We start from the raw sequence: 27485 nt of genomic DNA on the forward strand, positions 1-27485 counted from the left end.
TTTATATTTTTTCCACAGCAGATTACATTCGTTTCAGTTGTACTTCCATCCGTCGCCTTTCTGAAGTGCAAACTGTAGGAGGTGTAAAAATTAACACCAACCTACACAAATACTAACGTTTCAAATATTATTCCAATCTGTGCTTCTTTGTGGCTAAGATGTTAGATCCTTGCAGTTGCTCCGTGATTGCCTGCTTTTGTTTAACTCTTACTGTCTCCAGCTGACAGTAAAACTATATTCATCCCAGAAGCCCCGTTTTAGAAGACTAAGGGTTGTTTGCTTTCCACAAGTGAGAATTCATGTGCATGTGCGGTGTGTCCGGGGATGTATTTAAAATCCTATCAAAGTGCTCTAAATTTGTGTCCTGCTAGTATTTCTCAAATGCATTGCAAACCCTCGTCTTTGTGAACTTGTTTCGCTGCATTAAAGAAACAGAAAAACTGTCCTTCGTGAGTTGAGTTAAATCAACTCAATAATGCTTACATATAGAGCTAATATGCCAGTTTGTCTCCGCTCTTTGTGACTCGGGGAGTTGGGAAGAATGGTGTTATATACGTGTACTTCTGGGCAGGCAATATAAACCTTGCAGGGCCCAGATGACACTGCTGGGGCTGTTATTTTCCCACAGTGCAATATAAATAGCCTGCTAGTGTGGGGTGACGGTGGGCACGGGAGGATCCCATCCACACGCAACAGCACATTCCTATCCACCTGGTCCTGCCAGAGCCCCAGGTCAACTTACAAGATGTGTTCTCATACGCGTGCATGCATCCTTCCTCCTCACACCTTTCCTTCATCACCTGTTTCCTCACCTCTCTGCCAGCAAACCCTCTTCCTCTCGTCGGAAACTGAAGTTTCTGCCCACATCACGCTTGGCCACATCGTGACTTCGCACTCTCTGACTCTCCACCTTTGACCGCCGTGGAACGCTGTGACGCACACATTTGATCATACACACTATCTTAGTTTCTCACACAGAGCTGATCACAGAATAGCAGGTCAGCCACTGCCAAACGCTGCACTAGTATAACTTGTTCTTCGAAACCAAAGCTGAAGACTGCTAACAGCTAAGCTGCGTGTGCTCACTAACTGATTCATCAGCTCAATGAGAAAAAATATGAAGCCTCAGCTTTATCTTGATGAGTGGTTTAGTCAGAATAAATCGGTTTTGAGTGATTACGAGTGTTTGTGAAATTACACTTAGTATGTTGAGCTTGTCAAGATGTCCCCATCTTAAAATTTTACAACAAAATGAAGCCAGTAAAAAAACAAAAACAACTTCCACTGGTATGTTTACTTTCTCTAGGCAATCCCATGTCTCACCAAGTAAATGATTACACTGATTCCATGCTGATCTGAGACCCTTTTCGACTTACGTGGGCATTATCTGCCTCTTTGTTGACATTTCGATCATATAACCTCAAGTTCACACAGTAAAATTATTTACAATGTTTAAATATTTTGAAACCCTTCTAACAGATTTATATCTCTCTGTAAATAAGATACCATGTGGAGTCTTATCTTGTTGACCCGACGAGTGGCCAATCTCCATCAAGGAGATCTGAAATCTGAAGGATCGCTCTCATGGCTGACGATTTCATTGTAACCTTTAAGACAATATATCCACAGGTCTTTTATCGTCTGGAGGCACGCATGTCACACACGTAAAGCTGTCTGCAGGCTGTCTCTTTTATGGCAGTCAAAGTGGGTCAGTCAGGTGATAATCAACCTTAAATATACCCCCTCAGCTTCTTGTCCACTAGATCTGCTTACACTGTGAAGATGGCATTAGATAAATGATGCTTCCTGTGCAAATGTGGATGTGTCTTAACAAAGGCACAGAGGTCACGAGAGCTTCATACCTACGTTCAGGCTCATCTCAGCAAAGCCTGCACAAAATGCCAGCTTGTCAACACTCTCAGCGGAGCTTACGGACTGCACTGAGGTTTAAGAGTGCTGTTCTCCATAATGTAATTACACAGTAAGTATGAAGCATATAGAAGCATCCAGAACTGACATGCAGCAACCACTTCAGCTATGCACAACTGTTGATGCAAGCAAATCAGCTGCCACAGCCGAGTAATGAAAAGCGTATCGATGCCTGCCTCTACTAATTATAGAAAGGCATCATATACACACTTCATACTATCTGCCACCATCAAACATAAAGGCAGTGTAACACTCTTCTTGAATAACAGGCACCGATTTGGTTTCACATGGCTGTCACGCTCGGGAAAGATGGCATGTTTATGGTTAAGGGGAGTGGACAAGATCACGCACAGGCTGTCCCTGGAATAATCAGTCATGACTATCTGTCCCCTGTGTGCAGCACAGCTTTACAAGCCGACAGCTGGAGTCACCCTTGACGGATGAGTTTCAAATCGGCGTGAAGAGCCCAAACACTGATGAAAGTGTCTCTCACCAGCGTGGCAGGGCCTCGTGGCTCTGAGCCAGGCCAAGGGTAGTTAAAATACAAAAGACTAATACTCACAAAGTTGGTCCGAAATGTGCTGCATGAAAGCTGAAGCGCTGGCGAAGTAACTACAGTCTTTTGTTGCCTGGTAAACTCTTGATAAACAAGCGACCTGAGGCTGGAGCTGCTGATTAGTTTCAGAAAATGTGGTTTAAAACATCAGGGTGGCTAAGCTTTCTTTCGCTTTTTACTGCTTTCTCTGAAATCATGCCAAACTTGTGTGTTAACGCATTCTTTTCTCAGAGTAATGGCAAGGAGGAACCAATCAGTGTTTTCTGCTTATGAGGCACAGCCACACCCTTTCTCACTCCATCCTTCCTAAATTACAGAAGCCCACATCTGGGGTGACGTCATTAGGACAACAGAGCTGCAGACAAAGTGAACCTTTCATGTGATTTATATCACTGCTAGCTTTAATGTGACATATGATATTTATAAGAAATTCTGGATTTCACTAATGGCCTTTAGTGACATAATGAAAGAAATGTGAATGCAGAAGAACCAGCAAACGTGAGACGGGGTTTGTCAATAAAAACAGCTTCTGACCAAACGGCGTGTTGTCGTGCCAACACCTGACAGCCAACCACGCATGGAGAGCAAGAGCTTGACATTGGCCGCAGCAACAAAGGCATTGTCAGTACGGACCCCTGAGGAGATCAATTTGCTCTCCTCTGGTTCCAGGCCTTTCAGCAGAGTTGAATAGAGGACAAAGGGCCGCTGGTGGCAGCAGGAGGCTTGGCAATATTTCTCTAATGGGGTGTAAAGACAAACAAATCATTGGGATGAGACACTGCTTTGTTATTGTGATGAGCCTGTGATTTACACCTGGATCATTCCTCCTGATATGGGGATAATGAGCCTGGGATTTCTGTGATCACTAACAGGTTATAAAGCAAGTGTGATGGGCCTGTCTGAGCAAGGAGGAGTGATGAAGCTTCCAAGAAAAACAAAGCAACAGTTTGAAATCCCCAAAGCATTTATTGGCTTTCAAATGTTTTCCTTGTGGTAGGTAAACATGTAGGCGCCTGGCTATCTGTGTACCTGTAAAACTTGTAGCTTCTTATACAGCTCTTTCTGTCCAATGATATTGATTTTAAATGAGCTGTAAAATTAAAATCATTTTAAACAAGCTCGTATATTTCTTTTTAAAAGTCACCTCAAATGTTATGACACACATTATTAAAATGAGGGAGAGTGGCGTGCAACAAAAAGTGTTTTTGGAGCTCACTAGAAGCCACTGTTGATCCACATTCAGTCTTCGATGTTTTACCTTTTAAGTCGACATTTCTGTTCCCCAAAAACACCTGAAAAGCGCGGAGGTGCTAAGCCCTGCCCGGGCTTACCGTTACCGCAACGGTAACGAAGAGCGCTGCTTAAGTGTGGGCGTTCACAGACGTACCTGGAAAAAACGTGCAGCACCCGGGGAGGAGAAAGAAAAGAGAAGAAATCATTGAACGGGTTAATTTTGAGTCATAGCAGACTTCGAGAGAAGTAGAAAAATGAGAAAAAAAAATTCCTCCGCCGCGGCGACGCTGAGAGCGAAAAACATCTAAACCCTCCTCCCGTCTCGTTCCCGAGATAAAACAAATATCAAGCGACACTGTTTTTCTCCCTGTGGTATAAGGAAGCTAAATTTGGATTTAAGCCCCGTGTTTTCAACGTATTTTAGTGTCTTTTTAAAGCTCCGCGATAGACCCTCGCGGCGTCCGGCGGAAGGATACGTGGTGCGCTTCTTCTGCGGTCGTGCCTCGAGTAAGCGCAGAGAGGTGGAGGAGCGAGTCGCTGCCGTGTGCGACAACAGAACTTTAACTTTATGTGAGTTTTAAACGGTTTTAATGAGACAGGTCGTTAAACACGTACAGGGAAAAAAACGTGACATGTTCAGAGTCCGCGGCTGATCTCGAAAGTCTGCTTTTTCCCGCCTGAGCCATCTCCTGCCAAACTTTCTGAGAAGCGACGAACCTCCGGGGAGACAGCTCAGCTTCGGGCTGGCGACCTTATGTGGATTTTACAGAGAAAATGGAGCAGATACCCGTGTTCTCCCCGGGGAAGTCGCTGGCCTTTGTCTTCTGCTTCATCCAGGTCTCTTTAGGTAAGTTTGGCGCTGTGGCGAAACCGTGGTGTGTTTTAGTCACCGGCCGCTTGCCATCACGTTTCGTTGCCTCTGCATCTGCGGACACACTTAGCATCTCTTTACACTAGCTAGTTAGGTGAGGTCAGTTTTAACCTGTTAACTCTTTAAAAAAAATAAACAAACAAAAATAAAGTTTTCCTTTGGCTAGCTTTAGATCGGAGGTGAACTATGGAAGAGGTTTTAATCGAAGTTTGAGGTGACTTGGTGGGGGTTTTCTGGGCTCCTTCGTGGCCTTCTGAGACACACGCTGGGTACCTTTTACTTTGAGTGGACTCTCCTGTGCTCATGGTCGCTGACTTTGTATTCGTTAGATTTAAAATAAAGAGAACGGCTTCACACCTCCATGTGGACCAACTTCATCCCCGTGCCTAATTCAGGGCGTTATGGTTTAGTTAATGCGGGTACTACGGCCGTGTCGCACCGCTGCCCAGATGTTGAGCACCGAGCGCTGGAGAAAGAATTCAAAATGGACACTTTATCTTGTTTAGACTGCTCAATTAACAGAGTTGTGTCAGCACACACTGACGGTAATACGCTTTTCAGCATTTGGGGGTTAAATGTCATGTGAGTGTACAGTGCGGTTGTGTGTAAGAACTGAAAATGTTAATGAAGTTCCCAGGAATGTACGTGCAAAATACATCGATGAACATTTTTCAGTATAAATGGTAATATCAGCATCCCCTACACCTGTCTTTTATTCAGTTTTTCCTAACCAGTAAATTCTTCTTGTTTTTTGGCCGCTCGCTTATCTTTAAAAGCAGTTAAAGTCTCTCTTTATTTGGCTTAAAGCAGCAAAATGACTCTGGCTGGAGGTCTACCACAAAAACAGACAGTGATGCCGTTTTGGTTGAAACGCAGTTACCGAACTTATTACCTGCTGGTTTGGTCAAAGTGATACCCAGGTAACAACAACATAACAGTATTGGCATCGCCCAGTTTTTTTCAGGTTATATTTAAATGTATTTTACTGTTGTTTTAGAAAACAGTAATGCTTTAAATATAACTGAAATAAAGTCTGTTGACAATGATTTGTGTATGTAAACACAGCTGCATCGTCTGGTTAAGATAAGATGCAGCTCATTGGTGAACATCACAGGGATGTGGCTGGGGTTAGATGGGTTTACCTTCATTCTGAGCTCTTCTGTGGTTATGTTTTGCATCTATAGATGACCCTGATCCTTGACCTTTGGTGTTTCTTTTTTTAATGAATGAAGTTTTGTGATTACTGGAGATTGTTTCTGGGCTTTTACTGTGATGTGTGTGTTCTTTTTTTTCTTTCTTTCTTTGCTTAGTTAGTTTCAGTGGTGGCTCCGAGAGCCATGAAAATACAAAATAACCTGCTGGCCTTTGTACTCTTTTTACATCCTTTACATAAAGAGAGTACAAAGGGGGGGGGGGAATTGATTTCTGTCCCACATGTTTTTCTAACCTTTCAGCCCAGAGCTCCAACACTGCTCTTCTCTCTCACGGTTTTTTATGGATTATAGGTGACTTGTGAACAGTGAAGTTACACAAAAGGAAGACAGACAATGTAAAAGTGCTGCAGGCAGTGCAAGGAGAAGCACAGGAATGTTGTTGGTGTTTGACATTCCTCCCTCCCTCTCTGTTTCTCCCTCCCTCTCTCTCACACGCTGTTTGCACCACAGTCAATCGTCCTAGTTTTTTTAATCTCGTTTCTTGCCGGTAATGAAGCTGCATAATGTCTGGATGCTGTCTTTGCCGCATCCTTTGATGCGTGTAAGTCAGCTATTCATGTGACAGGATGACACGTTAAAAGATTTTGATCGTCTCGATAGCACGAAGGTGGTTTCAGGTTAGTTAATTCACAATGAAAGCCTGCCAAACGTTTGTGGGTTGAGAGCTTTTAATGAGAAGCGGGAGAGCACAAATCACAGCTCAGTCTGGGGAAAGGCGCAAAGGTTTGACCTTATTCTCGGTCGGGGCCAGAGAGTTCTCATTCTCGAGGAAGCGTAGGTGCCGTTGTTGTGGCACACGACACAGTGTTGCCCCTGTGCTGCGGGCATGTGGATGGTTGCAAATGCTTGCCCAGTGCAAACGGCAGACTGCTACTATGCGTGTGCGTATCTATTTGCGTGTGCGTTTGTATTGTATTGTACATACACGCTGACAAAGAGCAGCGATTGTACCACCCGCGGTTTACTTGCATCTGACCCAAGCTGCCGCCTGGTGTGAAATATGATTTATCTGCAGCAGCCTGTGCCCAGTGCAGGGAAGACAAAGATGTTTATTGACCAGCCCACAGCTTTTCATTATTTGCTAATCTCCTGCCCTACCTACTCACTGTAGTCGTGTTACTAATAAAGTGAATTGAAGCATCCTGTCGGTGACACAATCCAACTTTCTCACACAGTCTCAGTAAGCTAAATTTGCTATCGCTTTATTGTGGTCATATTTCAGATTGCATACAGTTAAGTTAGTCATGTAGCTACACAGCTCTTCCTCGTGTTTTTTGCCGCCACGTTATTTGTTTAATGTAGTACTGTAGTAAAAAAAAATTGGATTAACCACACATGTCGGTGGGAACTTCTGAGGGCACTGTCTTCCGCATATATTTGGTTTTGCATTTACATGCACGAATGCAGTGAATGTGGCCTCTCTCTCTAGTTACCTTTCCAAAGAATAGATGTAAATCTATAGACTTGGTGTGGTTATGGTCTTGAAGTTGGTTAGCAGTCAAGATGAAAGTCCTAGTAATGGGCTTGACACCATTGTTCTGTGCACTGCTCAAACCACCAATTCCTACTAAACCAGTTTTGTCTGAGTGACTTTGATCCACGCACATTAAATACACTTCAGGCAAAAACCAGAATGAAGCTTTGTGCACGCCCTACGTGAACCACATGCACCATTACTATAGCAGGCAGAGTTTGTGGCTCTGAAAGTCGAGGGGATTACAAAGCGTTGTGTCTGCACTGTTGAGCAGGTTAGCAAATTAACAGGGAATTATTGCGGCCTGCATTCCTTGGCCAATGTGGCCCCGTAATCCTGGAGACAGGCAGGCAGGGCGCATGGAGTAATGAACCAAGCGGTGCACATCAGACCGGAGGCAGACGGAAACTACACGGAAAAGCTCAGAAAGAAATGCTTTGCCGTAACGGGCCACAGTATTAGTTTCAGTCCTGTGTTTAATATTCAGTTAATCAGAAACTTGTTACTGTGATTGCTTCCAGTGTTCAGTTTGTGAATTCTCCACCAGCACGATTGATAGTCTAGCAGTGCTGTAGCGAGTCATCAACCGCAGGTAACTGTTATCTTTACACCTATGCACTAATTACATGAAAAAAACAAAACAGTTTTACTTCTGAAGTGGGAGACGGCGTTAACCAAAATTCACCTCGAGTTATTGAACACCAATGGAGTGTTTAGGTCACGGTCTGAGCTAAACATGCACTACAGTTTAAAAAAAAAAAACTGACATAAGGAACAGCACCAGCAGAACTGCTCATAACTAATTAAACAGAGCCAGCATCTTTACCACATTACTACACATGGCACGGGTAACTTGTGCGTTAGTGAAGGCACCATTAATGCTGATTGATGTACAGGTTCACCGCACAGCCTGCATCTATTTTCAGGAAAAGCTTTGCGTGTTTCAGCGAGACGGTGCCAAATCACATCCTTCGAGTTTTCCAGGAGCTTTACTCTGTAGTCCAGACCCATCACATATTGGAAACATCTGGTACATCAGGAAACCAAAAGTAACGAAGGATGTCTCAAACAGATGAGCGATTTAAGTATGGGAAACATTTGCTTTCAAACCTTCAGAAATCAGTCTGCTCACTATGCACTCTCTCAACCGGTTGCTGGAATCACATAGTAAGCAGCGTATTTTTAGAAAAATACCTAATTAAACAAAATGCAAATTTTTTCATTTAAAGATGAGCTTTAAAATAACTTAAAATATACATTTACTATATGATAAGTTTGCACACAGTGGTAGAAGTAGGGAAGCAAGGTCAGATTGTTTTCCATTAGATTCTGAACGATCGAGGGAAAGTCCCTAAATTTGTCTTGTCTGGATTACTCTCCTTGTTTCTTTCTTTCTCTTTTCCCTTCAAAACACACACACATGCTGAGAAAGCGAGCCAGCACTGTATCCTGCTGTCCAGCTGTACAAAAACACCTCGGCCCTGCTCCGTATGCTCAGTTGAGGCTCGTCCAACTTTTCCAGGCAGTAAAAAGCAGCGAGGCAGTTGGTTGGTCAGTGGGATAATTACTGAATCATTTTTTCCCCCTATATCTTGACCTCAGTCAGGATTTTTGTCCTCCATCTTAACCTAATTTTCATCAATTAAAGCAAATGACTACTTTAAATGCTTTGTGCTAGTCGGTGGTTCACCAATGCGTTTCTAATGAATGGGTTCATAAAATCTTTTCAGTGATTTAACAGACTGCAGTGAAAGTTTTGGGACAGCTGGTGTGGTCAGAGTTGCATTAAACAATGCTCTGGATGTAGTCCTCAGTAGTTTATTACAGATAGCCTTGCGTTTAATCTCTCCTGATAAAATACTAAAGATCAGCTCCAGACATCCCAGTTAAGCATGTTACTGTGTCTTCCTGTATGACACCACCCTCAGTCTAAAGGGGACCTGGAAGACTTGAGCCTTGAAGGCCGTGCTTGGTCTGTGTGCTCGCTATCGCCACTGTTTGTGTGGGCCAGTAAAGCTTCCCTAAGGGTAACAGTGTTTAGTTTGTGCTTTGTCTCCCACCGCACATGCTGAGCTAAGGGTATTTTATTGCACGTTACCATGACAACTGCTTGGCCTGCTGGATATGGAGGCTTGTACAGCAATTCCAGGAAATGGGGTTACTTCCTCACTCAGCGCGAACAACTTCCTGCCCTCGGCTGTATGGGTATTTGCCCGTACTCTGGGACACTCGTTCGTGTGGTGTCTTTGTCTGCAGTTTCATAATTACTTCCCCATATCAATCCACAGCTATTAGCTCAAACTCCGTCTCGTCTCGTCTCCCTCCCTCTGTCTCACTACCTATTCGTCTTCTTTTCCTTCCTTCTTCTCGTACGAGCTCTTTAGGGACCTGTTATGGTGACTTATAAAGTGAGCACCACTAGGCAGACTCCACTTGGACTGTGGTTTCAGGCTTTTCTTTACATAGATTTTTATTACATTTAAGTCTCAACATTTTTAGCTTTTAGGGCTTTCACATGAAAATATAGGAAGCTTAAAAGAACACATCGGTTTGAGAATTTCCACAAGTGCATTCTGAACTCGACAGCCTGCTGGACATAACCACTGAGAAATGTCTTGTTTAACATGTTTTAGACGTGTGGTATAAGCTGTGCAGAGCATAAAGGTTGATTGTGATTGCTCAGTGTCCTGCTTGTACAGTCTGTCTTACTTTTCTGTCTTTTCCTTATCAGCAGCAGTGTGTCTACAAAGCTCCTCTGTTAGGTTGCCACATAGTGTGTGGTGTGATATGGGGAGAGTGTATCAACCGCACATCACACCAGTGCGAGTGTCACTTTCACCCCTGAACTACATGCTGTCACAGTAATAGACGGGCATTTTGATTTCGACTGCGACTGTCTGCTGTGGGAGTTGCTCAGCTCACTTAAAAAAAATATATCCAAAAGCAGTTGTTTTGGAGAATGTCCTGATGGCATTAATATCTGTATATTAATATATTATTATCTTACATTTCTACTTTTCTAATATATTTGAGACATTGTTCTGTGTTTCAAGCATTTTCACTATTTCCAAATCCAGAAGTGAGATTTCTCTCTTGGAGGCTGTGTTACACATTGTGTGACCACAGCTCGTAGTGGCATTCTCATGTTCATAAAGTTTGTGACACTTCCACCAGAGTCGAGCCAGAGTCACCAATGCTGGTGATTGCTGCCACTGTAATAAGCGCCGATTGTATCACTGCTCCCTCGGCCACTGTTGTGTTTATGTCTGACTCTTCACCATCGTGACTGGTGTCACCGTGACAGAATGCTGCCAGTGCCTGAAAAAGGCTTCTAACAGACTAATTAGTGTCATCTGAAGGTGACAATAATACTAAAAGACGACTGTGTCAGCAATGACGAGCTTGCCTTTTCTCAGCACCCTAAGTACATTGAAAACTCTAAAAGTGCGGTGCAGTTTTAAAGGCAAGAGTTTTCTTATTTTAGAACATAGCAGCACACAGATTTACTGGTACAGGGCCAACTTAAAAAAAACCTGACAGCTGACAGTTATATTACATCATGACATCAGGTAATTGTGAAATGGGTTTTTTTACATCCTGTTTACCACTATAATCACAGCTGGTTCAATTATGGATGGGCTCCTTTCATAAAAGCCTCTAAAATCCACAAACCTGGCTTTTATCTACCCTGTGAAAGGGCACAAGTAGCTGTTTTTCCCAGGTTAAGTGAATTTGTAGTAGTCCGTGTGTATTTATTAGCCACTTTTTTGACTGTTACTGATGAAAACCGGACGCCTGGATCAACATGCAAATTTTTTTTGCTGCAGCACTGCATGTGCTCAACTAGAGTGTGCACAAAATACCAAGAGATGATAATTGATTTGCAAAAGGCAACAGGTAAATGATGTTATCGTGTTTTTTGAACCAGTGGAAGAATTACTTAGATTTAGCAAAGCTAAACCAGACCAGAATCCAGGTCTGTTCAAAGAATTCAATTGAATAAGTTCCAGTTCACAGTAACAACATCCAGAGTGCACATTACCCTTTTTTGAGACAGCTGGCACTGCTGTTGAGAAATCAGCTTTGTTCTTTAAGCTGAAATGTTTGAAATGGCTAACACCAAAAACTTAGGAGGCTAACATAATGTAACTGTAGCATTAACATTTAAGTCTACCTTTTGAGACAACTTTTTAAGAAAGGAGTTTGGATAGTACTGACTACTATTAGGTAATAATACTATATTTCTGGTATTGTGCCATTCCAATAACAGATCCATTTTACAAGTATAAGGCCGTACTGCGTGCTGCACAAAATACAATGAAAGCCAAAATAAATGTTTTCTATGCAACTTATTTCTGTGCAGCCTCCTACAGTTTTGAGTGTGCAATGATGTTAACATGCTAAAAGCATGAGGACAGTCTGAAGAATAATCTTCGCAAAGGCACCTGTACAGAGTCAGCTTCCATCACCAGGGATCACTCACAGCTCTGTTTCAGTCTTATCACGCTGCACAGTCTATAAATCTGCTTTTGTACTCACTCATGCTTTGCCGTCCTCTTTAAACACACACGTGCACACACACACACACACACACACACACACACACACACACACACACACACACACACACACACACACACACACACACACACAAAATCACACAGTTTGAAGATAAGGTAGCAGCAAGTGAGAAAATGAACAAGGGCTTTTGTTCCAAGGATCCAAATAATCACGAGCATTCAGTCAGGTAACTTGTGTGTTCCTTCACAGCTCACCACATCTGGTGGTAGTTTCACTGTTGACTTTGTCGATCGAGTCTTATCAAGGCTCTCATTCCTGGGAAATGTTCCTGTCCATGGATCATTGATAGTAAAGTGTGAGAACGACTAGGTGGAAGGGATACAATGTTACCAGTCTGGATTACAATACACTCATCAGTCATATGAATGTGTGTGAACCAATTGGTTTTATTTTGGAAAAACAGATTGCTAAACTGTTTTCCAACCTTCCTGTCCGGGAATTGGTAACCTGTGTAGTGGGTAATTCAGCTGTGTGTGTGTGTGTGTGCGCTTTTTAAAATGGCGTAATAAGAGGCAGGCTGTCCCAAATCTGGTAAGATCATTGCATCTGGCATTACGACAGCTTGTATGGGAAGCTCGTCAAACCAGTCGGGGGATGAGAGCACAGTTTTCCGGTCTTTGCTCTCATACTTCCATTCTTTCATTCCATCTGCCTTCATACACCCGTCTTCTCAGCTCATCATCCTCTATTCACTCAACTAAAGAACTAACCAGCAAAACACAGTAAAGCTATCTGCTAGAGGACTAGTATCCGGTGTTAGCAAAGTGGAAATCTTTGTAATCATTTCTATAAAAGCAGATAAAACATGACTTTTACCTCACATTATGACTTAAAAGTGATCAAAACAGAAAAAAACCCTAGGGTCACATGTCTTAACCACATAAGTGTGGATTATCTTCATTGTGTTAATATGTATGCATGATTTTTTAACCAGGGCAAGCGCAGACGCTGTGTGTCAACAGAAGTGGTCCCAAAATAGCACGATATAGTCTGTGGTCTGTCATACAGCAACAGCAGTCTGATATCAACTCACACTGAAGTGCAGTGGATGCCTGTGCAAGTGTGCATATCGTGGGTAGCATGTGTGTGTGCATGCCTGCTGGGATTATAAATTTCACTGTGGTTTATGTACGATATCCCCGTGTCTAATGTGCTATGTCCATCAGCCTCACTCTGAAGCATAAGTCTCCTGGACCAGACAGTGAATGCACAACACTTTTCAAATAAGCTGTGTGCAAATTTATCAATAAAATAATCATAGTAAACAGGATTAGCTGTCATTATTGCCCTCGTGGCTTTTTAACTTGAGTGACACTGTGATTAATCTAGACTCAGGAAATAACACCACTGCTGAGCGCACTTCCTGTAATGCAATGACTGTTTTGTGAAGACATTGTTGGCGTTTCTTCTAAATCAGCTGACCTACCCTCAGTTTTGTAAAAAGAGCTCTGTTCTGCAGAGTGGGGATGCATCGTATAACCACCAAACATGTGAGACTTGAAATGAAGCAAAGTGCTAAGAAACATTTATACAAGTGCTTCTAATAATTTATGACAGTTCTGCTTAATTAATTACAGATGCTAAACAATGACCTCCTTGATTTAGCTAGCATATCACATTTGCAAATAAAGGCAGAGAACACCACACTTCTGTCTGGCATGATGGGCTGCCGTGGTGTGCATGAAGACCTCAGCCATGTGTCTTTGGCGGCTCGAAGGCTGCACAATGGCTGATGTGTCTGGTTATGAGTGTCTCACTAGTGTGAAGAGAGATGGTCTTTGTTGTCTTCATCAACGCTCATTTTTGTGTGCCTGTGACCACTGCCTGATTTCAGACTGCCTCCGCATAGCTGGAGAGATGAGTTGCAAGCCCCCCGCCTTATGTCTCTGTAGCAGGGCAGGAAGGAAAAAAATTGCAGTTCTGCTTGGAGGGTTTCCCTCACAGGGGAGAGTGTGCATCTGTGGTGGTGTTACCATTTAATGGGGAGAAACCTGAACGAGTTTTAAATACTCACTTTTGAATTTCAAAGAGTGCGAGCGAAGCTGGGGCTCCCCACCTTTGAGGAACATTTGAGTCATTTAACAATGCTACTTCTTTGATGTGTACGAAAATATTTTTCGCTGTCACGTCATTTATTTATTTCTGTATTTAGACACAGTCATAAACAGGAAGTCATGGATGAAATTATGTACAGCAATCCAATCATTGTACCAACACATTTGACAGAGTTATAGCAGTACAGCTAATTGTTAACTTGTTTTTTCTCAAAGTTGTGATAGTTATGGTATTAATGGAAAACTCTTGACACTTTTAGAGTACATCTGGGTCAGCTCCTTAAAAATACCCCCATAGAAGGGGAGTGGACATTCGTCGACGGAGTGGGTTTGCCTCAACCATTAGACGTGGGTGGTTATGGTAAGAGGTGGCGCTGGGACGACCTCAGTGAGTCCTGCCAACGCCCAGTCATGTTTTTGAGTGATTCCTTCCTCAAAAAAAGAGAGAGACATTAAGTCATTTAAAAAATAAACAAACCAAAAAAAAACCCAAAAACCCAAAACGCTGCCATGGTGGTAGGTCATTTATTTAGAACGGTAACATTATATTGTGTTGTCAAGATAAAAACTGAAATGTTAGGATGCTTACTGAGTAGTATGCTAATGTTACAGTTACATTATGTTTGTATAAAGGTTTAATGTTAGGCCAAGGTACAAAAGTGATTTCACAGCAGCAGCCGTGCCAGCCTTCTCAAACAAAATGATAACATAAGCAGGATAACACTTTAATGTTTTCACTGTGAAATTACTCAATTTGAATTCTTTGAATGGAACCTCTATGTTGATCCTTGCTTCATTTAATTGGAAGAATCGCCTCCCATGGTCCAAAAAAACCACAGTCACATTGTTTTGCAAACCGGTTATTCCTCTGTCTCCCCCATCCCCTCACATACAAAGTATTTCTGACTCTCTCATCAATGACTCAGAGGAGAGTTATGAGTGCATATGCTGCCTGGAGCGGCGGTCCCCAACCTTTTTTTGTGCCCCGGTTTAATGTCAGGCAATATTTTCACGGACCGGCCTTTAAGGTGTCGCAGATAAATAGAACAAAATAAAATGATACGACCAAGACAAAAACTGTGGTATTTTGTAAATATAATAATAATTGCGAATTCACTGTGAAATTGTGTACCCTTATTCACCACGTCCTCCTGAAATGCGCCAACAACATTGAGAGTAACATCCTCCTCTCTGCCCCTTAATGCTCTCTGGATGCTATGGTAACGTGTGAATATTTCTTTCAAAAAAGACACACAACTACAACACAGGAAAAGACTGAGGGGAAACAGAGTTAACGATAAAAAATGTGAAAACCATAAATTTCGCACCCGGGCCTCAACTCTCGTGGCCCGGAACAAAACGACTCACGGACCGGTACCGATCCATGGCCCAGGGGTTGGGGACCGCTGACCTAGAGTACCAGTACCATATCTGGGGATATGACTGGGGTTTGGGGGAAACTGAGGATTAGACATGTTTCTCCTTTACCTGGCAAGATTTTAGAACATTTATTTTCAGCCTATACAAAAGTTCGCATTTCACTGAGAAAACTGTTTGATGCTCTTTACTCTTATAATATGAAGATGTTGCACATGCATGATAGATGACAACACAGATTGGTTTATAAGTGGATGGTCTGGCTTAGCATTGGCATTTATTTAGAAAGTGTTGTGGATATGAAGTGCCTTTCTGGTCTTAAAACTCTGCTCTTGTCTCTTGCAGCCCTGCAGTGTGTGGATGATAAGGCACCTTGTGTAAACAACGCTACATGCCTGAAATTCAGCAATGGCACTGAGTACTGCAGGTAAGATCTACTGGCCGGGCCTGCAACCAAACATAGCTACACCTTTAGTTTAAGTCATGCTGCACACACTTTAACAACATTCAACAAAAAGCGTGAGCACAGCAGTAGACATGCCTCATAAGGGGGGACTGTTGGATGTGAAAGCAAAGGCAGGAAAAAAGTGGGTTTTAGATCAACCCCAGCCTATTCATGGGACCATGAGGTTTTGCTCAGACACGACTGGGGGAATAAAAGACCGCTCTGTCTGACAAAGTACTGGGAACAATACCAACACACACATTTCCACCTCCAAGATTTTATTTCTGGGACATTTCAGGGGTTTTGTTACTCTCTCTTGTGTTTCTGTAGAATTGATCGCTCCAGGCTCTGCCAACACATTTTACTGCGCACCTTTTTTTTCCCTTTTTTTTTTTGATTTGAGTGGGATGTCAAGGTTGGTAACATTTTTATTACAGGAGAATAACGAGGACAAAAAAATTAAACTGAAGCTTGAAACGACCTGTGAATGAGTCTCCTCGTAGCCGTGGTGTAATCAGACCAGAGAAAGGCCCATAATGTAAAGGAGTCCAGTGGGCCGCTTGAGCTAAGCCTTCCACTTTCTGACAGCATAGGGTAGTTTGTAATTAAGACTGTGTAGTCTTTTTAATTGCATTGCCACTCCCAAGCCAAATTCCAAACACACATGCACCATCGCTGGTTCTTGAAGCTGATCATATTTCATTAAATGTGATGAGAATCCTGCTGTGCGTCTTTTCCCAGAGTTTGTGGAATTTAAACACTGCTACTTGTGCAAGAAGGGACAACAACAAAAGCAACATTCCTTAATGTGTCTGACCTTTTTTTCCTGTCTGCTTCAAGGACAGATACACATTATTGCACAGGTGCCAATCTCTGTGTACACTAGTTTGTTAGTGCTTTGTGTTAATGAGAAAAGAGACGCATGCAGAGGGGATGTGAGGAGATATTGCTACATCGAAATATTATCTAACATCTAAAGACAGGCTGTTTTTAGTTTATTTCTCAGATGGAGGAAGAACATCTAGATAGTGGTGATCAGTGGATTATTACAAACTAGGCTTAGAAAACAAAACCAACCAACTTCAGAACTGTCGTTAATATGCACAGAGGGTAATACGGCTTCATTTAATTTGTCCTTTCTGCTGCCTTTCATTGGCATGTGTATCTTAAATCATTTGCAGCCTTTTAAGGCTTGACCACATCCTTTTAGGTTTTATTTTTATGATACTGTTTATTACTTTACTGCTATTTAACTGTGGTTGCAGGTTATAATATTAGCATTTTTACGTTTCTTCTACAACTTCTACAACTTTATTCACCATTCCTCCTCAGCTAAGTTTCTCCTTTCCTGACCACAGAGTTGGTATTCTTTCCTCTGATTTGAGTGATCCTGACAATAAGATTAAACTGTAGAGAGGAACATTGCCCTGTAGAGACAAAGAGAGAAGTCTCTCAGTTTAGAAAGTCAGCTGACAGAGAACAGGCCTACTGATTAGGTAGTCAGACAGTTTTTCTGCTGTCTGAAGCCAAACATGAACAACACGCACACTTATGTGCACATAAAGGCACACACTTTCCTCTGTCCAGGCTTTCTGGTCGCAATTGTGTTGTATTGTCAGTCAAAAGGCTCATTGTGCAAAAAATCTAATTATGTCCCTATTAGTTTCCTCAGTGTATTAAAGGCAGCTGGTTGTAAGTAAACAGTCACTCTGGCTATTTAGCTTGGACCTGCTTAATTATGTCACATGGATCATGACCGAGGTCAACAGATAATTAATGTGACAGACTCATGCTGGGTGCTGCTGAAGGACTTGAAATATTTGTTTTTGTTTCTTCACTGCATGAAAACATTTTTGGAATATGCATTTCCCGTAGTTTCACAAGCAGCATGGACGAGTAATGGATGGATGTGTGAGTGTGTGGCTCATGAAAAACCCGATCATTTCCTTTCAGCTGTTCTTTTAAGTTCATGCTCTGTGTTAGCTGTGATATTGTAAAATTTCTTATCTGGTTAGTTTCTACAGAAGAGACATAAAGGGTAGCTGTGAACCTGTCTTTAATTGTCATAACTTTATTACTGCTGAGGTAGTACATATAGAGACATTACAAGAGAGAAACACTCAAACAATCCTGAATAGAAATCTGTGTGTGAGTTCCTTAAAGGCAAAGAGGACATTTGGCCTGCACTTGCTCCCAAAGAGCCAATTATAAGCAGAATCCTGATACAAATGACTCAGTCCTGTCTTTGCATGAATACAGTAGAGGTTCAAAAGAGTTTCAATATTGTAGGAGCAGCCATATCTGTTCATTGTTGTAGTAAAGATGTAAGTAATTATGTGTTATAGTTTTATTTCCCTCACTGTATCCATATTGCAAACCAACTCTACATTTCCTACATCATGATTATAACGTTGTGCACACATTATGTGCAAGTCCTTGGTGGTTTTCATCATGTTATTTATTTATTTATTTCCCATACACTATGGCCTAAAAATACTTCTCTGAATACATGTCAAGAGGTTGTTACAGGAGACTGGATTCTAGACGTACTTTGGTATAACACGAAACTTTGAAAAACCCTTCTGGTTAAACTGGGCAAACGAAGCTCTCAACTGTTTCTGAAAGGGTCTCATGATTAATCGTTTTTTACTGCAGAAGGAGAGAAACTATAAACTTCATTCCGTGTTGGGAAAGTTACTTTCAAAATGTATTCCACTACAGATGACAGAATACATTCCCAAAAATGTAACGTATTCCGTTACGTTACTCAATGAGAGTAATGTATTCTGAATACTTTGAATTACTGAATATATTAATATGCTTTTTACAACTACATGAATGTACTATTGCTCTGTGATTTATTACTATTATTGAAGGTTACTCACCATACCAATACCAACTAGATTTTAAAATCTTGATGTAAAATGAGTAACAGTAAGGTGGATATTAGGTAAAGTTGCACTTTTTGCCGCGATCTCGTATAGAAAACTATTCCGAGCATATATAAAACAGGTCCGCGGCTCCAAACCGTAGTAAAGGGACCTCTGGCTAATACGCCGGGTTCGTGTCGGGCTCGTAGCCGAAAACTAGCTTTACTTTGTTGTCTGGGTCGACTTTGCTAGCGAGAGACAGAGGAAGGCGTTGAAAGGCTGCTCCAACGGAACTTATTGTTTCGGCGGAAAACACAAACACAGTGTACAGTCAAGTCTTGAAAGCTTACATACAACTGGGCTCGTCAGGCACTCTTTTTGGCTTCAGTGGTTATTATTATATTTACATGCTTCCATCTCGCGTTTCTGGTCAGTGACAACTCGTACTTTTCCACTCACCTTTTTCTCCCTTCCTCGCCATATATAACTGGAATGGCAGTCCATTCTCCCTGCAGCACGGGCTACACTGCCCATGAGGCTACATTCTTTAGGGCTTTGCCTGTAACACTCTGCCTATTGCCTTCATATTAAATACGTTTTTGAATGATAATTTTTAAAAATATTTCTTCACATCATTTTGCGGGCCACAAGTAGGAGTGACATGGGCCCCTTGATGTGTGTTTTGTTTGGGTTTCCACCAGCGTGGAATTACCGAAAATACAGAGTGCATAGACTAACATATGAAACAGAAAAAGACCATCGTGTAATCCGTTCATTTCAATAAAGTAACTATATTCTGAATATCACCTATTTAAACGGTAACTGTAACGGAATACAGTTACTCATATTTTGTATTTTAAATACGTAATGCCGGTATTCCATTACTCCCCAACACTAACTTCATTCACCTTATTTGAAAGAGTGAATGTCATGGAAATTCCTTCTGTCCAATATTTTTTGCTTTAAAGAAAAAAAAGTGGAGAAAAAATAAAAGAAAGAAAGAAAACTACAGTTTTATTTTTGCTGTACTATAGGAAATACAGTTTAAAATAATGGTAGTTGCTGAACGCAACATCTGAAAAGTCTTAGGATTAATTTTTTTTTTTTTTACCCCCTCTCTCTTTGGATCATGAGTGTTGAACGTGCACATGGCTGTGAGAGTAAGTCAAAGTGGATGGGAGAGGCCCGTTGGCTGGCATGTAGGGCAGGGTGCAAAAAAGCACAGAAGCTGTCTAACCGGTGACACTACAAGCCATCAGCTTGGGCGTGAAAGCCATGAGTAATTCTCTGTGCAGATTCGTGCATGCCAGTGTGCCCGGATAGGCATTTGTAAATGGATGTTACCTGAAAGTATATTTGGTAACAGAACAGAAACCTTGGTCATGTTTGTGGGCCTCAGTGGAGTTATTACCTGAGAGGTTCAAGCAAGATCAAGACGACACAGATCATCATTATTATGGTATTTTACATCCGCAACATAATCCGTGTCTTCCGCTGGGTCATGCTGCAAACTGATGAACTCTCCCTCCTTTTTAGTCTTTTTTTTCTCTGTTTTTTGTTCTTCCCCCTTTACATTTCAAACCTTTTCTTAAAGGTGAGGGGAGCGTTAGTGTGTTGTGTAGACCTGCTACCTTTTTGATCTGACAGGTAGAATTAGCCCGCGGGGCAGACGGAGGAAGCGAGAGGGCCTAAACAAAAGAGGATGTCTCTTTTCAGGTAATTTGAGGAGTAGTACCTCGGAGCACAACTTCTTACTAATGATGAGAGGGGGGGAAGGGAAGAGTGAAGAGGGGAGTGTAATTTCCCTCTTGCTATGCCTCCTTCATCAAACTGTCACTCATTTATCCCAAGTCCCTACCACTACCTCAGGGATTTACTAGATGGCATTTGTCCTCTTAATCTTTCCATGGCATCAGTGCTGAATATTTTTTTAGACTATTTTCCAGAATTGTTATTGTTGAGCTCTTCATCCACTGGCTTTATTTAGTAATTCTTGCATCATCTCCCATTTGTGTCTGTGGGCTTAAAGAGCTTTATTAATGTTTGCTACCTCACATGAACTTTTTTTTGGGTAATACAGACAAAGAGAAAATGTGGGAAATAAGTAATGTTTTAAAACCACTCAGTCCTTTCTGATTCACCCTTACACTCCTCCAAACCACGCTCCTCGATCAGGCGCACACAGATTTTAACTGCGTTAGGCATATGATCCAAACTAAAATCAACAAACCCTCAAGCTGGAGATTGGAACCCACAGCAGTGATTTCCCACTCTTGCTCTCCCAGGACTTATCTCCTTCCCACAGCCAAGCTAACAACACTGTAGATGTGGTTGAGACTGGAGCCATAGTGATAAGAGTTTCTTTGTGTGTGTGTGTGTGCTTGTACATGTACTCTGTCTGTGTGTCTCAGAAAAGTCTAGGGCACCTTAAGCCCCGGGCAAGTTCACATGCTGGCACCCATGGAAAGGTCTGAAGTTTAGATTTAATATTTGATAGTCAAGATGAAGCTCAGTGCAGCCCTTGAGTGTGTGCTTAGAGGCCCAAAAATGTCACAAGGCGTGCTTCACGGCTTCAACAAAGCATTGTTTTAACTTATCACAGAGTATGAACCACTGTCATCACATTTTCCTTTATTTCGTCTGGTGTGTGAGCAAGTGGGGGGAGTAGATAATCAGATTATGATGTGGGCTTTAAAAAGCTGATAGTCCCATGATTTGGGACGCCGAAATCAAATCAAGAAAGTGTGCAGTCAGTGTGATCAGTGTAAAATATAAACTGCTGCTGCTTGCAAACCGTAAGGAGGTTCAAACCTCTCACTCAGAAAAAGGAAGACTTACAAAGCAGCGGGGAATGTAGCAACCAGACCATAAACCCACATACAGTAGGGTGACAAGTGGCCCTCTGTCGCGCATTCGTGCAATACCGTGAGGTCAAAACTACCTCAGTTTTGTCATAAGGTTACACGTTGTCCATACGCGCAATGTGTTGAAAAGGATCTAGCCGGCATGACTTTCCTCACTTGTTATTGCGGAAACAAACAGCAGTCAGCAAAGAAAAGCAGCCGTTATCATCTGGCGAAATTCAATCTGACTTTGCTTTTAGTTCAGCGGTCATCAATCACTGACAGACGTTAGTGAAATCCTCTGACTTTTTTTATTCCCGGCCTGTGTCCCAGTGGGAAGTTTGAAGCAGATTTCTGAAATTAAGAAATCACAAATACTGTGCTTTTGTTAGAGAAGCAATTAAGGGATGACTTCATCTGGAAAATGTCCTGGGTTTTTCCTGTGTACAAAAAGTCCCCCCCAAAAAGAGGTTTGGCTTTACCCCAAAGGAAAATCACCAGGATTGTGATAAAATATTTTTAACCAGTTTGGGGTTTTTTTTTATGGGTTTTTTCTTTTTAGGTGAGGTTTCATTTATTTGAGTAAATGTTTGGTTTTTATTTATTATTAAATAACAATAAAATGAAATAATTTGTGTTAAGTAGGGTTGCACAGACTCATTCCCTCAGCTTTAACCTGAAGTTACTTTTCCCCTGCTCATTTCTAAACGGACTGTGTGCAGCGTAGATCTAAATATGGACCTTTTTCAGGCCGGCAGAGCTATTGGCGGAGAATACACTTTAAACGACCGCAGAATCAGGATAATGACAGAACAACATAGAGAGATCGGTAAATGGAGCACTCTGAGACAGAGGGAGTCCTGTTCTGTGTACCGCGGCTGCTCAGATGAGCCTTTTTGGACATGTTTCTAAACACAGCCTGCGATTTTTACCACATGACTCCACCCTGCACCGCACTCCTTTGCTCAGTCCTCGTCGATGTTTTTTGGTCCGTCTGCATGGCCTCCTTCTCCTTCTAGCTCTCTCATTACCTTTGTGTCTTTTACTTCCACCTCGGTGCAGCCTCTTCGTTTAATCCTGCTTCCTCTTTTTAACTTTTACATCTGCCTCACCCCCTCCCCACCCCCGCCCGTGTGGCAAAGACAATTTTGGAGCTATTCATGGTTTCTACTCCCCTCATATTTCAACCTTAATATCTATCTTTAAGCGCATTTTAATTTCCCCTTCAACAACAGGCTCTCTGCTATGTGCAGAGGTTTCTGCTGGAAAGACCTGTCCACGCACTGCATTTGCAGAGTGCCAGTGGAAACGAAGTCCTAACAAGACTCATTATCATTCAGTTAGAGGGCAAATGGCCCCTCCAGCATATGTGCTGGAAGCTCACTCAGTATACTACTCATTATACTCCTGGCTGTGTCTGTAGAAGAGCTGTAGAGGCTTCCAGCACAACTTCACCTTCTTCCAAGGTACACAGAGCTCCAGCAGCGCTTGCAGCGTATAGAACAACTCTAATGTTTAACCGATGTGTTTCGGCTTGTGTTTCTGCTGGTGATTAGAGCACAGCAAACGGTTTTTATTTAAACTTTATTCACGACCTTGACGATGTGTCGTGAATAAAGTTTAAATAAAAACCGTTTGCTGTGCTCTAATCACCAGCAGAGTTCATCAGTTCAGTTTTTACTGTATTGTGATGCATGTTGATACAGGAAAACTGTGATAATGTTATCAGATACACTGGGAAGCTTGGACTGTAGTTTCAGCATTTGGATTCACCTCCCTTCAAAACTGTGATAAAGTTGCAGCTCTAGTCTGAATGTCTGATCTGTGAGCCACAAACACCCTCTGTAAGCGTCTGCATAGCTAGCTTGTCTTTTTTTTAATCCCTCAGCAATCTTGCAGCGCTGCTTCTTTTTTTCTATTTTTGCACAGAAGCAGCAGCGAGATCAGTAACATGTTCTGTACTTTACTTGTGACATCCATGCGTGCACACACACGAATAAAGTGCAGTGAATAGGCCACCTATACTCTGCCAAAGCAGGGAGTGATCCAGGGATTGAAATGTGAGCTGGTTTATGTGCTCCATTTTTCTCTCTCACACAGCTTCTCTGCGATGGCCGCGGGCGGGGGGGGGGGGACCATGAGGGAGGAATTAAGTGTAGCTGGGACTAGAATAGTGTCTGGAAGAAGAGGGGGTGGTGGGGTTGTATACTTGAAGGTGGAGAGCTAGAAGGGGAATTACCACAAAAGAAAATAGAATTAGAGCCTGGGCGATTTCAGGACATAGGGATTAGGAGCGAAGGGGGTGGGGGATATTACGTGAGTTTGTGAGAAACAGTCCAGCCTTCATTGCTCACTGAAGTCCTCACGGCTACGGAGGTCAGCGTGAGGTAGAGGAGGAGGAGGAGGAAGAATACGAAGAAGAGGAGTGGAGGGAGCGAGAGCGAGCACAGGATGGGGGTGCTAATGTGAACCAGCTGTGGAAACCTGACACCTCGAGAGTGGGTTAGAATGAGATCTGGAGGAGTGAGAAAGACAGGGAAAGAAGGGCTGCAGGAAACTCGGAGGAGTAGGGGAAAGCTGGAGAAAACAGGAGGGACGGAGGCCTCGTGGAGCAAAACAAAGAATCCATTAATGAGCTGCTGCTGTGTTGTTCATGAAAGCAGAGCTCGCCGTGTTAGTAAAGGTGTCCTAATCCCTAACTATGTTCTGTTGTGCATATGGAAATTTGTCAAAGGCTCACACTGCGGTCTGTGTTTTTAGGGACAGACCCGTTTGTCAGTGCGTTATTATCTTTTTCTCAGCGAGGCACCACTCCCTGTCAATAATGGGAATCATGCACAGCCTTGTCTGTTTGCCTCAGGCTCAAGTGAAACAGCCAGGGGCTAATAATGAGCACTCTATGTGGCAGTGAAACCTGAAGGACAGGGTAACATTTCCTGACGCTATAGCATTTGGTTCTATCAACACTGGTTAGATAGCACCAGTTGAATTTAATAGAACTCACCATGCGTCATCCCTGTTTAGGAATTTTCACAAAAAAGGCAAATCACTTGTGTGGGGGTTAAAAAATTTTCAAACAAATATTGCTTGTGTACTGAACTAAGAGCCATTTGAAACCTCCATGATGCTGAAATGTGTGGTGCATTATGTCATATTTAAGCCTGTACGCAATCTACACACAACCCTGTTTGAGTTTGGAGTGGAAGTTGTAGACCAGCCTTTGGCCAGAGCTTTAAACCTGGCAGGGCTGGGAATTACATAGCACTCTATAACTTTGGTATCTCAATATAGAAGCTGTGTGATTCTGGATAAATGAAAGAAAAGCAGAAAAACAGGAAATATTGTTTAATCGCTGGTTGTGTGTGTGGTTCTCTTTGGTAACCTGTGTGGTTCAATCAGTTGGCTTTTTCAACCATCTAAAACCATTTTGATTAGCTCCATGATGACAAGTCATGAAGTAGTCATGATTGGCATGTTAATCTGCATACTTAGTGAAAATATTCATATTTGACACATATGTAGTGATGACATGTCACCAAAGACGGTGGTACAATTTTTATTGGCAAATTCACATCATTTTAAAATAAGCTGTTTCCACCATCAGTGTATAAAACAAACCCGTGGTTAACAAAGTTGTTTAAATAAAGCTCAAACTGGGCTACGATTACATTAAAGGAGAAGTGTTGGATTTCCCTGGACCTCGTATCACCCCCAAGTTTTAACAGTAAAGATGTGTAAAAAGTTCAGAGTGAAACATAAACCTGGCATTAATCTGGACACGCTTTTCTTTGTGTGACAGCCCGCTAACGTGATGTATGTCCGAGGGCAGACGGCCGTGTCATTACTTTGGGAGAGGTGGGCGGAGAGGTTGTCTGGGAGAAGAAAGAGCAGTCCTAATTCCCAGGACGGCCGCCTTGTTGTGATATCGCGAGCAGGCCGCGGGGAGGGACGTCTCTTTGTTTGTGTGTTTTTGTGTGTGTTGTTTGAAGGCATGTGTTTTGGAGCGTGTAGGGGTCGCGGTACAAACACACTGATACTGCAGCAGAGACGGACAGGGTGGCCATGCCTAATTTGTCTACTACTACGCTAATCTATTATCTCATCTGCCCAATTAATAAAACATAAAAAAACAGAGTGTGTGCAAACAAAAGACAAAAGGGGAATTTGTTCATCTCTCTCTTTCGGTAATAACCGTATGATACTCACAGCTTTATTCTGACGCTGTTATTCAGCAAATCCACTGAAAGTTTGTCTCAAATCGAATGAATGTTTTATGTTTTGGGCTCATGAGTGCACAGGTATTTTTGTAATGAAGGTACAGGGTGATTATTAGCACTATGTGGCTCGTTGATGTGTTTTTAATAATTCTGGTTTACAGTTCAGGTGTTTATATTATGTGTAGTTTGGGATTAGTTCAGTTAAAAAAAAATATGAGCGTTTTGCTTGATATGTTCAATTTAGTGTATATTTTTAAAATCTGTGTACACAGCGAACTTATTGTGCACTGCATTTGTGAACCGTTTAGTGTTTGAGTGGGAACGTTTTCTCAGATGTTGTTTGTCATCTTTGGATGATTCACATGTTATACCAGCCAGAAGTTTCACAGATGCGATTGATCTGTGAGACTTTATGTGGCATGATTCATGACTCTCCTGTTTTCCCATGCTCTCACAACCTAATATCTTCAAGCTGCCTTGGGGTGGAGCGGCCAGCAATAAATAAGTCAGACTGTGATACTAAAGTGCAAGTAATTCCCCTCTACACTGTCATCCGATCTTTATGTGGGTCACAACACAAATCTGTAGTTCTTCCATTTATATATCATCCTTTAAGTTGAAATTGTCGAGGATGTTTAAGTCTTTCTCTTTTTAAAAGAAAAAAACTAGTAACACGTTTCTGCATGTGTGGTGTTGGATACTCGGTGGTGTATCTCTGCTGTCCTTTTTGTGTTACCTGAGCCCCTCTGGGGAGGCAGGATTAGAGGCCTCAGTAAGAGGCAGCGGGTTGCTCTGTTCCCCTCAGTCCCCAGGTGGTGTGTCTGTCACACGCAAGAAGATGACATGAAAAATAGCATACACAGGAAACTGTCTGACTTTTTTCTTCTTCTCAGCAACAGAATAACACTTATGATCAAGTACTGTCACACATGGAGAAGTGCTAAGTGAAAGTGGGTGGGACTGAAAAAAACAGAGGAATAGAAAGTGACGAAGGGAACATTGTCTTTGATAACATGCCTAGCTGACTTATTGCGTAACACTGTAATTTTTTCTCCTCGCTGCTCGGCATGCAGCTGAATCACTTTACTGAAAAAAGGAGAAAACATGAAATCGAAAGAAAGGGGTGGTGAAGAAGAGAGGAAAAAACACACACACACATTTTGCAGACCAAATGTGGTGGTAATTTAAATACCGTAAGTCAAGCATTCTTGCCCATACTGTTGCCTGTTTGTCTGTTATGTATCGTTTAGCCCTTTGTCCAGGTTATTGCTAGCACTTTCCACTTGTTGTTTTCAGTTTCTGCCATGCTGCAGTCAACAACTTCCAGATAACTCCACCTCACATCCTTCTGCTTCTGAACTTCTCCTTTGTCATGAATGACCCCACTTTAACCCTTTGACCAAACCCAGCTTCTGCCTTTTTTCTGAGTGGGGTTTATGGGGAAACAGCTCTGGGGCTAGAGCACTTCCTTTAGTTATCTTAGAGTTAGTCTGTCAAGACACAAAAAAAACCCCATTCAAAATGGCTTTACATGTCTCCTGGGTTAAAGGCATTAAACATGCACGGTGCATACTAAGTTTTAAAAGTCTGAAGCATCTAAAAAGCTATTTTCTCTTTGTGTACAGCCACACATTTTGTTAATACTCCTACTAAGGGATGTGGTTTCCCGCATGCTGTTATGTAGATCATTATACAGAAATGGAAAGACAGTGTATTAGACAGTAGTGTTTACTTGTGCTGGTTTATTTGTTTCTTTGATGTGTGTGTGTGTGTGTGTGTGTGTGTGTGTGTGTGTGTGTGTGTGTGTGTGTGTGTGTGTGT

At 42.2% G+C, this 27485-nt stretch overlaps 1 protein-coding gene across 1 annotated transcript in view; it reads left to right on the forward strand.

Moving 5' to 3' along the window:
- The first annotated feature begins 3934 nt into the window (after positions 1–3934).
- The window catches only part of notch2 (notch receptor 2), a 41310-nt gene continuing 17759 nt past the window's right edge, over positions 3935–27485 (forward strand). The window contains exons 1-2 of the mRNA XM_013909333.1: positions 3935–4565; positions 15635–15716. Of these exons, the coding sequence (XP_013764787.1) occupies positions 4493–4565; positions 15635–15716 (155 nt within the window). The 5' untranslated portion in view covers positions 3935–4492. The remainder of the gene's footprint in view (positions 4566–15634; positions 15717–27485) is intronic.

This window comes from Pundamilia nyererei, unplaced genomic scaffold (genome assembly GCF_000239375.1).
Source record: "Pundamilia nyererei isolate P.nyererei 1_Seehausen unplaced genomic scaffold, PunNye1.0 scaffold00023, whole genome shotgun sequence".
In the NCBI taxonomy this organism is placed as follows: domain Eukaryota; kingdom Metazoa; phylum Chordata; class Actinopteri; order Cichliformes; family Cichlidae; genus Pundamilia; species Pundamilia nyererei.